The sequence below is a fragment of the Chiroxiphia lanceolata genome, chromosome 4, assembly GCF_009829145.1.
Source record: "Chiroxiphia lanceolata isolate bChiLan1 chromosome 4, bChiLan1.pri, whole genome shotgun sequence".
Taxonomy (NCBI): Eukaryota; Metazoa; Chordata; class Aves; order Passeriformes; family Pipridae; genus Chiroxiphia; species Chiroxiphia lanceolata.
The window spans coordinates 28,908,877-28,922,456 of NC_045640.1; the positions used below are offsets into that span (position 1 = coordinate 28,908,877).

Genomic DNA, 13,580 nt, shown 5'->3' on the forward strand with positions numbered 1-13,580 from the left:
CAAGGTCCCCCTTTTAACATCCTAGCTCAGGCAATCGGTACGCACTTTGAGAGCACAGGACCATACACAACTGCAGTTACAGTGCTCATCTTGTAACCATAGACTGTGAAATTCCCAAGGATGGAAAGAAGTTTTTATGAAATGTATTTATACTTCAAGCAATGTATTTATGCCACAGTGATTTCAACTAACTTTTGAAAAAATAACAAGCTTTTTCCTTACCGCATGTAGAGATACATTGAGATTTGATACAGTTCCAAGGCAGGGCACTACCACAGTTTTATTCTTAGTGATGTACACAATGCCAAGCTGATCACTAACTGAAGTCACAAATGGTGATCTGTAATCTAGAAGAATATTCAATTGATAAATGGATTTATTTGTCACATGATTATGGAGGAAACTTTTCCAGTTTTGTTCTTTCCCTGTGCATTTTTTCTCAAATCAGTTTATGTGATGAAACACTGAAGTAATGAGACTAAATGAGGAGTACATATTTTGATAGATACGCCACCCCCCAGATTTAGAATATCGTTATTCTCAAAATGGTTATCAGCAGCAGTGCACACTTTGGAAAATGGCTTCCTGCCACTGCAGTCCTTTTGCCAACAAAAAACTGATTTACCCTAGCATGACTTTCCTTGCATAAGTATTACAGGAAATATCAGTTAAAAGTAGTGACATGTTATATTGGCTCCCCTGATGGCAGCATCCTTTTCAAAGTCAGACAAAAAAAAATTACCTTCATGATATAAAACAAGGCAACTCATGTACATAATAACATCTCATTTCTCAAAATGGTAATTTTAAGTAAGCAATAAAAAGAAAACAGGACAGATATGGAAATGAGGGTGAAGCCATCAGTGCAAAAAAGGCAGATGCCTCAGTGAACGCATGTACTGAAGCTGACTGTATAACTGGAGGCTTTTCAGTGTCTGTGACACTCAGCTGCGTTGCCGCCAACAAAACTGAGTTTGAAAACTGAGCTCTTACAGCCCAAATAGATTTTTACCACCACAGTCAGCAAATGTATGGAAGTTTATGTTTTGGGGTTTGGGTGATTTTTTGAAGCTTTTTAATGGCATCAGTACAAATTGTAAATGGGATCGGATCTGCCATTTTTAACAAAAGTAGAATCTCCGTAATCCTCTCTCATATGAAACTCCTGCTCAGGTCAGTAATAGCTCTGCATTCATGAGGACAGGCTCAGAGCTCACTGGAGATATGTATGCTAAATTCTGGGTGAGGGAGTATAGCAGACCACGTACTGCATAAGGCAGGTCAGTTCAAAATTATAGGTACAAAGGCTTTTGTGTTGAGGGCAACTAGCATACTGACATTTAATTACTCAACATGAAAACAAGGAAAAAGTTTCACAGAATCAAAAATTCTAGGATTAATAAATTCTAGCATCGAAACTGTTTTGAGACACTTGATATCCATTTTTTCTCTTGAAGCTAGGGAAAGAGACACCTGAGAGCTGTGTAAGCACGTACCTTGAACATAAACATAAATGGTTGTAGCAGCCTGATGGTCCCTGTAAAGGCATCTGTAGTCCCCTGTGTCATTGCCAATGACTTTGAGAAGAGTAAGTGTCTTGCAGTAGGGGCCATCACTGCAGTCTGTCACAGAGATACGCTTCTCAGCACTGCTCTGGTTGTTTGGCCAGGACCACTCCAGTGGTCTCTGACCGCTGGGAAAGCAAATGTTAGAGGAGCATACGTATGTGATAAGTGCCAGTACTGATGTCTGGGTGGTGAACTCCAGCCCCACTAGTCTCTATGGAGAGGAACAGACTTCACCCCGTCACACAGAGCATCAAGCCACGTAGAACACATTCACATACTTGACCTATTGTTAATAGTTATAAGTAAGCTTCTGAAAATTTGCATTCTGATGAATCTAAGTGACAAAGCACCCAAAAGAGAGCATGGAGAGTATGGCCCACCAGCGGGCTCCACAAGGACCCAGCTGATGCTTCCTCCTCCCAGATACCCTGCACTCCCCAGCTCTCTCTTGCTGCAACCCTCTCAGACAACTTCTAAATCCTGTCAGGGAAAAGTGAGGCAGGGGCACAAAGGGAATGGGGAGAAACAGGAGTAATGACAGGGAAGAGATCACATCATCTGTGATTCTGCACAAAAACTCTCTACATAAATTACCAGTCATCAAAATCATGTTAAATAGATTGTCCTTACCTGCAAGTAATATTTAGTGTGTCATTTGCCGTTACTGTGAGGACATCTTTTTGGATGCTAAGGGTTGGCTGATCCAGAGAAATAAATAAACCTGCAAAAACATTTATGAAACCCATTAAATAAACCCAATAAACAAAGTAAATGGTACTCAATCAGAAAAGTATTATATCTAGGAATATGCTGCATGTTTTAAGTGGACACTTTCACATCAGCTACTTAGCAGTGAAGGGTAAATAATGACTTTTCACACATCCCAAAAAGTTCAAAAACTCTGTCATAACAGGAAGCAAAGGCAGATGGTCAGGAGTTAGCTGGAGAGCACTACAATTCAGCCAGCCAGGGTGGAGTTCCTGTTTTCTTGTGTTGCCAACTTCAAGGTCTAGCAGGAGGATGTGGGACATTGAAACGAAGTGAACCTTCATCTGGTGATCTCACTCCCCTGGGGATTACCAACTTTTCTTATAAGTTGAATATACTTTAGTCCTTTGAGACTGTTGATCAATGAATTATGTGAAGAAACTATTTTAAAGTTTGTCACAAATTCGAGATCCCATGATCTTCTAAGGTTATTCCTTTCCTCCTAAGCAGTTAGGCAAAAATCTATTATTACCAGACTATTAGCACAAGGGCTTACATCGCACACACCCGGAGGGAGGCACAGGCGCTTGTGAGAGCTGTGAGCTGGGTGGCAGTGCTTGCACTGAGGCACCAGTCCAGCCTCTGGAACATCTGGGAGTACCACAAGGAGAGACTTTCAGTCCGCCCTGGCTGCTCCCATCACCCTCAGGAATCCCAACTCACCAGGGCAAGCCGGCAGCCCCAGCTGGGACGGCTCGACCGGCTACAACGGGCAGAGAACGCGCGGCCAGACCGCGACCTTGCCTACTTCGCTAGAATTTCCCCGTGCTTTAATCACTTGCATTCCGAGCAGGTTCTTCGCTGATGACGGGTTTCCCGCGTTTGGCTTCAGGGACATTTCGCTCTCGGAAACGACAGCCGATGCTGAAGCCAAGCGAGTAGGACACTATGCCGTGACAGGCAGTCCTCTCCGGCGAGCCAGTACCAGCCGGCCGGACAGGAGAGACCAAGAGGACAGGACAGGAGAGATCGGCAAGCCCGCAGCCAGGGACGTCCCGTCCCACCCGGGGCTCGCACTGGCTCATCCGCTAAACCAGCCCTGACAACCCCATGGGAAACCCGCACCCGCGCCGCTCTCGGCACCCGCTCGTCTCCGCGATCCCACTCCTCGGGGTCCCGTGGGGCTGCCGGACCCCGGCGGCTGCCCGACACACGGGACCGCGGGGCTCCCCGAGGGCTTACCGGGAGCCAGGCACAGCAGGACCGCCAGCAGCCGCGCTACACCGAGCTCCATCCCGCGGCCACCGGGGCTGCGAGGCGCAAAGCGAACCCTCTGCCCGACGGCAGCCGAGCCGACCGAACCGAGCCAAACTACTCCGCTCCGTTCGCCCCGCACGGCTCGGGGGATGCGGGACCCCGGGGAGCGGCACCGCCCCTCTTGTGCCCGGGGTGGGGCCCGGGGCGAGGCCCCGCCCACCCCACCGTGACCCCGCCCCCTCGGTCCTCGCGGTGCATCCCGCCGGGGATGCCCTGGTTTCGAGGGGACTCGGGAGCTTTCCCTCCTCCCTGCTCGGCGGCAGGAGAGCCTCAACACTGAAATTCAGGGTCGCCTGGTGCTTCGTCGTGGGTTTTGGAGTTTCTTAAAATCCCCTTAATAGAAAAGATCCCCAATGCCAGCCCCATGGGGCACTGTCGGTCGGACACAGTCATCTTCCTACTGGCAGCGACTTCATCCCACCGGGTTTGTCAGACGGTGTCAGTGCTGAGTCCGCAAAATGGGAGTCTCCTAATCATGTAGCATGTACCCATCACCCTAACTGGCCACATCTCAGTTGATGGGATCCAACAATTGCCTGCAAAAGTCATCCTTCCCACCCCCCAGCACATTCTGCTTTCTGTGGGATGCTCCCCATGTCAGTATCCATTCCCATCTCACACCAAATGTTGGCTTTGTTTTACTAAAATGAGCCCCCCCAACTGGAACTATACCTTTTAATCAAAATTACTAACCAGTGACTATTAACAGAAGTTTGTGGGATTGTCCTTCAGGAAAAATAAACACATGGTTATTAATTCATTGTCCATACACATAACTGTAAAGCCTCTGGGAGAAATAAATACATCTGCAAAGAGAGATGCATAGCTAAACAGGTAGACAATCAGGTAAATAGAAACACACAGCTGTATACATAACTATGCACACATACACATATATGTATTTTTATATGCTACCTTTTCCTCTTTCCCTGCAAATCTGCATGGGAGCTTGTCCCCAGATGACTAAGTTAATGAAGCAGTGATTTTATTTTGCATGCAATGCAATTCCAGCTGTTTTACTGTACTGGGGGTTGAGTGTAATTTCCTTTGAAATTACACCCTTGTTACTCACAGAAAGATATAGGGAGTGGGAGAAGCCAAGTTTTTCCCAGGGATCCAATAAAATCCATGGAAAGTCAAAGAAGACTCGTGATTCAAGAGGCAAGTCAACACTATGCAAATAAAATGTGTACTTGTTATTCTTATGAGCTCCTAAACCAGAATATTGGTAGCCTTCATTAATATCCCCATATCCATTGTACTGCAGGTCAGGTCATTGGTATTTCTAAGTGATTTTGGGAACTCTGGCAGTGAGTTCAACAACTGACCTTTGCTGAGACTAGGCTGCACGTAGGGTTTCTGTGCTAATGACAAATACCTAGTGAGAACCAAGGGTACCTACTTCTAAAAAAGCCAGTTTTGGTAACTATTTGTGATAATGCTGGTTTCGTTGGGTTTGACTACAAAGAGAAAAAAATTTGATAGGGGATGGATTATCTACAAGAACCATTTGCCTCAAATGCAGTTGAGCTAGTCAATAACGAAAATGAAATTATAGGGGTAAGTTGGAAACTATTTACATGAAATTATTAAGGATCTATAGAACACAGTAAAATCACCTGTAGATCACTTTAGTGTTTTCTGCATTCCTATGTGAGTTTCCAAAATGCAACTGCAGAAAATATGCCACTATATTGGTTTTAACAAGTGTCTTCTGAAATTTAGACAGATGATGTGCTGCTAGAACTTGCTGCAATACCACTTGGGCTCTGTTTTCATGCACAGTCATTGCTATTAACTGAGTGTTTTGAAGGGAGGTGGCTGGTTTCATGGTTGAAAATTATTTTGGTGCCTGAGCGTTATGGGAACAAATACCCACTGTTTGCCCTAAGCATATCTAAGCCAAGACAGATGAATGCTAGCCTTCCCCAGGCCCTTTGGCACTTACCATGTACCCTGCCTCCTTCTGCCCTGCAGTGTCCTGAGGAAGGGAAGTAAAGGAGGGAGGCTGACCCCTCAAACACACAAACCTCTTGACTGGTCAGTGCACACACTGAACTGAGCAGCAGGCAGCAAGGAGTTTTGATGTTGTGACTGTTGGGCATCCACGGGGAACTGCATATTTCAGAAGCACAAAGTGTTTTTAACTCACTGAGTGATCCCAGTGAGATTTCAGAATTTACACCATGTTTCCTAAGTGGGACACAATGCTCCAGTGCTTTGCCTGGCTGTCAGTAAATCTTGTTAACTAGAATAATGCTGCAGGAACTGCTGCTTCACTGTAGTACCAGGGACATGGCCAATAAGAAAAAAACCTTCTTTACACTCCAGATACTTGAATGGGGCCCTGACCCTGTAAACATTTAAGCACAAGAATAACTTTACTCTGGAGTGTCATGCAACAGATGTAGGGCTTTTCATCTGATTCAAATTACTTATATATGTGGTGTTGGTGAGATTAATCCTCTCATTAGATCAAATAAAAACTAGAACCAAGAATCACGGAAAATGGTAGGTGTCTGCGTAAATGAGAGCTAGAAAAGATGTGAGGTGACTACGCCAACACAGGATTTACGATGTCATATGTACTTTGCTACACTGATTTTCCTATTTTGAACTTCGATGAGTCTTTCTCAAGTGGATTGTCACTGGAAGATGATGTGGGAAACCTCTGAGAAAAAAATCAACATGAGCACAGAAGAAAGACAGTTACCTAAAATCCAAGTGAAAGATTCATGTTAATTTACGGCTACTGTGATAGCTACGAGATACACATGTCTGGTTACAAAACCAAACTCCAGTGATTCTAGGGATGACAGCTTTCTTATCCAGCCTTTTAGGCTGTGATCTCCACCTGGGCATTTGTGTTATCCTTTAGACTTATAGAATATCTAGTATAGCCCATTTTGCATCAGAGACTATCAGTGCTGAACCATGAGGAGCTAATGAGAGAAGCCAATCATATTAATGTAATTCAGTTAGTACAGGATGGGATTTCCTCCCTCCCCAGAGACAGTTTAAATCTGAAAACAGTATGAAATGGCTTCTAAAGCTACCCTAGCCTCTGTCTCAGCATCCTCACCTGTCTTGAATAACAGGAAAACCCGTCAAGACTTTTAAAATCTGGTTTACTTAAGAAAAGTGTTCCTGCCTCAGCCAGACAGTGCCAGTGAAAAAATGGAAGGAGCTCCACAAAAGTTCAGTCCTCCTGCCACACTGAGCAGATCTCAGCCCGGAATGAGACTGGACATGGAGACTTGCAGGAGAGCTAGTAGCCAACAGACGGAATGAAATCAGACCCTATGCATCACTCCATGTTTTGTCAGATTGACTCCCTGTTCACACAGCATCTCCCAGATCCCCTCAGAGAGCAGCTTCCATTCTGAAACAAGTGTGTTCCCAGTCCCTGGGCTTATCCTCCTCCTTCCCTGCAGCCTCTTTCTGCTGCAGCCTGCATGCAGGGGAAGCTCTGTGTCCATGAAGGGTCCCTGGGAATGGTCTGTACAATGGGAGGGAGCATGAAGCCTTGGCCAAACAGGGCCAGTGAGATTTTGTTTGTGTACCTGCTCCTCTGGTCACCAAAAGCTCATTAAAAATAAGACACCAAGAAGCAGCAGAGAAAATGGACAAGCCCCCTCCCCTCTCCTCCCTGATCTCTCATGACTCTCTAAGGCTCTCTGGCCCCATCAGGGCCTCCCAGGCAGCCCAGCTGAGGAGTCCGGCTAGAGGCCAGAGCAACTGCAGCCACAGCAGTGGCCAAGATGCCTTTTGTTTGATAAATTGCTCAAATTAATTATTCAAATTATTCAAACCTGGGGGGAGATAAGGGCTGGCCCTGGGAACACTGATTATGTGCTTTCTTGCTCATGTAGCTTGATAAGTTTGCAAGTGGTCAACATGCCATGCAGAATACATATGGAATGTGGCACCCCGGAGCTGTACCTGCTCCTGGTCATACCTCTGTGCCATAGCTGGGACTACAAACACCTCAGCGTCTAAGGCAAAGGTGGATGCTACCTTCAGTTCTGTCTACATTGCAGATCACCCCATTGCAGCAGCCTGCACCCTTGGCCTTAATGTGGATTTCCTCAGGCACACATCACCAGCACACTGATAAACCTTGCCGAGGCAGACAAGGAAGCACATTCAAGATGCTGCTTCAAGAAAATGAGACGGCATGCATTTAACATTGCATGCCATCACTTTTCATGTAAATGAGATGCAAAATCAGAAATAAATTTACCATTACACATACTTCATGTATAGACCCCAGAAAACATGTTGGTTTGCAAGTGATACTACAAAGGACAAAATCTAATCTTCCAGCTAGAAATCAAATAATAACTATCTCAAGTGAGAAGAGGAATGGAAGTAGCAAGAAGGTGGCAGAAACTCACCCATTTTCAGACAGAGTTGCCTAAAGGTCAAGATCTGAATGACTCCATTTTAAGAATATGCCAATAATGTTGCGACCTTTGCTGGAATCTAGGGACACGTGCCTTGTATTTGGCTATGTCCATCTATAAACAGGAGGTATGAATTTGGCATGCATGGACATCCCAAAAGCAGCTTTATTGTGGCTTGGCTGGATGCTGATGGTAACAAAACCGGAGGAGTAGGTTCATTGCTGTCAAGCTCCAGACTAGTCTAATGTGCCTTGGATATGTCTCTCCACTCCTAGGCATGTAATTATAGTTGGAGGCATGTGGAATTTTAGGGGCATGCCTTTGAAAAATTCAACGTCTTTCACTGTTTGTTTGCTTGTCCCCATTATGACCTAAAACTGCATAACTGCTTATGCCAGGACAACAGGGTCCTACTCACCCTCCATTCAAGGAATTGTTCCTTTTTTTCCCTTCCAAGCTGGTTTTCCCCACCAAACCTTTGTGGGGCAAGGGCTTTGTGGAGAAGAGACAAATGCTTTAGTTGTTTATGTGGCTGAAGTCTCTGGAAATTTCTCTGCCACTTGCAGCAGGAAGCAGCTCTGAAGCATCACTTTCTGAGCAGGAAGCAGAGGGTAATTCAGTGTCTGGGCGTTGGATCAGTTAGGCTAATGGATGGGCAACTGGTGACAGGGAGAGGCCCCATAGTTTTGCACAGAAGTAAGTCACATGCCCTATTTTTTTTTCCTGTTTTTTTTTGTTTTACTTTGCTTTGCTTTGAGGTTTGTTTTTCTTTTTGCTCCTTGTTTTTTCTTTTTCTTTTATGGAGCTGAAAGTTGAAAGTCTGTGAAGAAAGTCTCCAAGCCCAGGTTGACAAAATTTACGGAGAAGGACAAAATCCTTTATTCTACAGTTCACTGGTGCAGCACGCTTTCACTGCATCCCCTCCCATGAAGCTACTTGCACCTCACAAGAGTACCCTCACCTCCATGCTGCAGGAGTGGAAAGCAGCATCCTTAGACACTTTGTCCAGATGGATGTGTTTTTATGCAAATTCCCTTAATATTTATTGAAGCTGAAAAAAGGCACAAGCATCACACTATTCACGAAGAGGGTCCTGGGGAACGACCTGGATTCTGGACCTTGCACCTGCAAATTCTGAAGGATTTTGTTCAATGTGGAACAGCACCATCAGGAAACCTGAAATTGCCATCTGCTACAGTGTGGTGTCTAAGGCTTTCTCCAGACCTGAAGCCAGGCCTCCCACAGCTGAATTTACGTGGTGGTGGAAGTCTAAATGCTTGGGAAACAGACTGTCAAAGATGTATGTTACTAGTTTGTCATGAAATAAAAAAAAAAATTATGAATGTTTCTTACAGGGAGCCAGCATATCCAACATATTCTTACAAGTCATTGTGTCAGGAGTAGAAGCAATGCAACACAGCTCCCAGAGGGTTTGTGTGTCCAATATTGCATAAGGAAAAATCTCCAGATGAAGGGTTTGTTGTTTGTCACACATTTCTGCAATGGAGGTGCCTCAGTGTCTGCTAAGGATTTTATCATGTTGAAGCCTTTCACTGGTGTGCAGTCTAATGAGACGTCTCTCCTACATCTTACCACTTCTTAAACAAAATATTGATGAACCTAATATCTTAGAGATATTTAAACACTGTCATGTTTGCTTGAAATTGGCAGAAGAGTTAAAAAATTATGAGTCAAGTAGATAGAAAAAATAAACAGACACACATGATTAGGTAAGTCCTATTTCCCTAGGGAACCAGGCTTAAAATTTACAGGTCACACCAACTGGAAAAAACTGCCAGCACTTCATGGGACAGGATTAGAAGTTGAAACTGGAGGCAACTCAAAGGAGAGCAAATTGCTGTCAGAAATTGTGAAAACCCAGCCTACAAGGAAAAGCTGAAAGATTTGAGACTCTTCAATCTAGAAGAAGAGACCAGACAGACAGGTGTGATAACAGCCTTCCAGCGGGGAAAGGCTGGAGGTCCCTGACCTGTTATCGTTACAGACACCAAGGGTAAGAGAGGAAATAGATTTCTGGACAAGAGATTTATCTCAGATAATGGGGAAGATTTTCTGACTTCCAGGGCAGTTAAGCACTGAATAATGTTGTCTGTGGAGTCTGGGACTGACATCAATTGCAGTGTTTAAGATCAGGTCTATCAGATCTTTGTCAGGGATGAAATTTAATTCTGGTTTACACTAGAAGTAGTATTAGAGAGTCTTCTCAGGTTTATTCAAGTCCCATGTATTCATAATTGATAGAAATACAGTTTGTGGTTCCCTGTTCTTTAATACGACAGCCCAAAAATGAAGCACTTCTTTACTGAGTCAAATGTAACATTTCATCCAGCCTACAATAACATTTCAATATTTCTTTTCAGCTAGAAGAACTAATATGATCAGAGGGAGCTGATACCTCTTCTGTATCTTTTTTTGGAAGGTTTGAAGTGACTGGATCTGTTGTCATTTTTTGTGTGTTCAGCAACAAAACTGAGAAAAAAAAACCCAAAAAAGTATCCAACCTTCAAACCATTAGCCACATCTCCCTAGTTTCATCTAGGAATTCCTGGGAGAGACCTCTTGGCACAACTTGATGAGGACTTCTAAAATATATCAGTAGTTGCCAAAGTACAAATAACATTTTATAATGATGGTTCAAAATTATATCAAGCAACTTTCCCAAATCAGTGCCAATGGCACACAGTGTGTGACTTCTTTCTTTCTCAATTAACTCTTACCAGTCCATTTAAACAGCATTTGGGGAAACTTCCAAACTGGTTCCTCCCAGGTAATTAATTTTCTTCACAAATATTTTCACAGCCAGGATAACTGAATGGTACCTGAATTGTCTTACGGGACACAGTGTAAGGGCATAAGAACATAAACAACTTTGAGATCCACAAAAGGCACAGCAAGGGCTCCCACAGACCCAGGAGAGATCTTTCTTCCATTCTTCTAAAGACTTCTAGTACAGTTGGCTCTCAGAGTCCCTCTGAAGAACTATTTTTATCTCAGCAGTGAGCAAGCTTTGTTTTAAGTATGATATGGTCAAAATTTATTTGCACAGCAGATATCTTAAGTGGGATTAAACCCTTTAAAGTTGTAATACAGGAGTTGATTTTTAACACCTATGTCCCAAAAGCCTTTTTTTTACAAACTGTAAAAGTTCATCACAACTAATAGTGGTTTTGCTTGTTAATATTTTCTTTGTTTTATTTTGTACCCATTTTTATGAGATATTTGCCATCATTTGTTCCAAAAAAAAAAAAGAACTGGTCCACTCAGGGCAAGTTCAGCTTCTGTTCAGACTTCCCTTTCAGGACACAAATTAATCAAGTTTGAAAAGGAACAGGGATAATATCACAGCTTCTTTGCTGATCAAATTCCTCTGTTTACAGGGGTACAAATCAACTTTCAACAGTCTGGAGAAGCAGACTACCTCAATCTTCACATCAGATTCTTCACCCCAAAGCCAGAAACCCTAACCCAAAACTCTGGTTTCTATATATTTTGCCTTTGTGAACAAGGTGACTGATTAATTACACCTTTTTTTTAATCACCTATTTTCTCACATATCTCAGTCAAGAAGAAACATCATAGCAAGTGTCAATCCACCTTCTCGTTGTTTTCTGCTGCAGCTGTTGCTAAATGAATCCTCTGAACATTTAATAGCTGATGTGTGGCAATGTGGGAACCAGAAGAAAAGTATCAACAGGAAAAACAAGGAAGTGACCAGCACTGACTGTATTCTTCACTGAGTTTGTCTCACCAAAGGTTGTCATCAAAGGTTAAAAAATACATTCCACATTGTTTTCTGGAGAGGGACGCCTGAACAAGCCATGCACAAATTTCACAGAATAATCACTAAGTCCAAAAGGAAATATTAGGACATATAGTCTGACCTTTGAAAACTGCAGGCAGCAAAAGGAGCCCACGGGGACATGATGCTTCATTACAGAAGGGCAAATTCTACTACAAGAGAAGAGGAATATTTACGAGCAGCTTGAGCCTCACTGAAGTTAGAACCAGACAGTTAATAGCAGATGAAGGGCTCAGAGACTGTACATTACCCAGGAAGATTTTAGGATCATACGTAGTAGCAACCTTAGCACTGTGTTGAGATTATTCTAAAAACACTAGCAGTAACTGTACACTCATATATATGGGGCTATAATATATACATTTATAAACACACAAATATATCTGTACTTCATGAGAGGTCAGGAACGTTCCTGGAATTCTACTAGTATAGCATTTATTAACTACACAGTAAATATAGCTGATAAGCATTTTGAAATTATTTCATTTCACTCAATTGCTGATTCGGTGCTTATAAGTGATACATTACCATTCCCATCCTTTCAGTTGTGGGAGTAACCAAGTAAGGTGACCCTTACTTGTTACACTCCTGTCCAGATTCAAAGGGAGCTGATTAAGTCTAACAATGCCAAAGAAACTATGAGGAAAGCACAGACCCTTGGGAGGGGCTGGAGGGTTTCCTAGAGAATCATCCAGCATGTGAGGAAGCAGTCCAGGAAAGAGTCCAACTCTGTTCCTTTCCATCACTGGCATCACATTTTCCAGGCAAGCCCTGGGTACAGAACACCACAGACCGGGAAAACTGATACACAGGAGACCACGTGGTGGATCACTGCCAGGCATTGCTTTCTCTGCAGAGGCTATAATTCGGTGGTAGCTTTTGCAGCTGATACTACCAGTGAAATGCTGGGCAATGGAAAAGGGGTAAGATGGGAATTGTGAGTCCAAGAATGACACGGTGCAAACTACATGGGTGCAGAAGTAGATAGGGATGCCAAGGCTCCAGGCTTAAATTAGTAGGAAGAACTTTCTCCTGAAGCCACAACTACTGCCATTGGAAATGAGTGGAGCAAGCAACCATTTAGGTGAAAAAGGTGAAAACTTTGTAGGATTGTCATGGACCCTAGATTATCTGGTTTTGGACTTTTGTCTATAAAATGCCACAGGATGTGAGTCAGCAGGAATTCTCCATAAGCCTGAAATTAGACCCTTTATTGCAGGAAGTACTGTGCCAGCACTGGAGTGTTAGCACCACACAACACACACCTCCTTATTCTTTGACATCTGCAGACTGCAGTGTGCCAAGAAAAAGGTAACTGAGCAGTTCAAGGAAGGAAGACATTGAGATCCGGATCACTGATATCTGCCAACAAGACTTATTTTATTTCGGTCTTAGAAATACAGGAATATTTGATTTGTAAAGGGTGAGAATCAAAGCATAAAATTGCAATTTCTGAATTCTTAAAAATCACAATTTTTTTTTTAACCTAGAAAATGTAGCAACTAGAGTCAGCAAAGAACAAATCTGTCTAACATCCACAGATGTGTGAACAGTCACTATGTAGAATAAGCCTCTGTCTCCTCAATCCTTTCTCTTCGACTCATTTATAAAGTCATTTACTCTATTCACTGTGAATTTGCCATCCTCTTGTCATCATTTCAGTCACTAGATTTTTTTTTTCATGTGAAGCTGTGAAAATATTTTGATTGAAATAGTGCACAAATATTTCAGGCAAATCCAAGGTATGGATGTCAAAACATG

The 13,580-nt window shown here is 43.3% G+C and overlaps 1 protein-coding gene across 1 annotated transcript in view; it reads right to left on the reverse strand.

The window, feature by feature from the left end:
- The window catches only part of KDR (kinase insert domain receptor), a 33,208-nt gene extending 29,510 nt beyond the window's left edge, over nucleotides 1-3,698 (reverse strand). The window contains exons 1-4 of the mRNA XM_032686548.1: nucleotides 3,519-3,698; nucleotides 2,199-2,289; nucleotides 1,497-1,693; nucleotides 223-347 (exon numbers count right to left, since the gene is read on the reverse strand). Coding sequence (XP_032542439.1) covers nucleotides 223-347; nucleotides 1,497-1,693; nucleotides 2,199-2,289; nucleotides 3,519-3,570 — 465 coding nt within the window. The 5' untranslated portion in view covers nucleotides 3,571-3,698. The remainder of the gene's footprint in view (nucleotides 1-222; nucleotides 348-1,496; nucleotides 1,694-2,198; nucleotides 2,290-3,518) is intronic.
- Nucleotides 3,699-13,580: the final 9,882 nt, after the last annotated feature.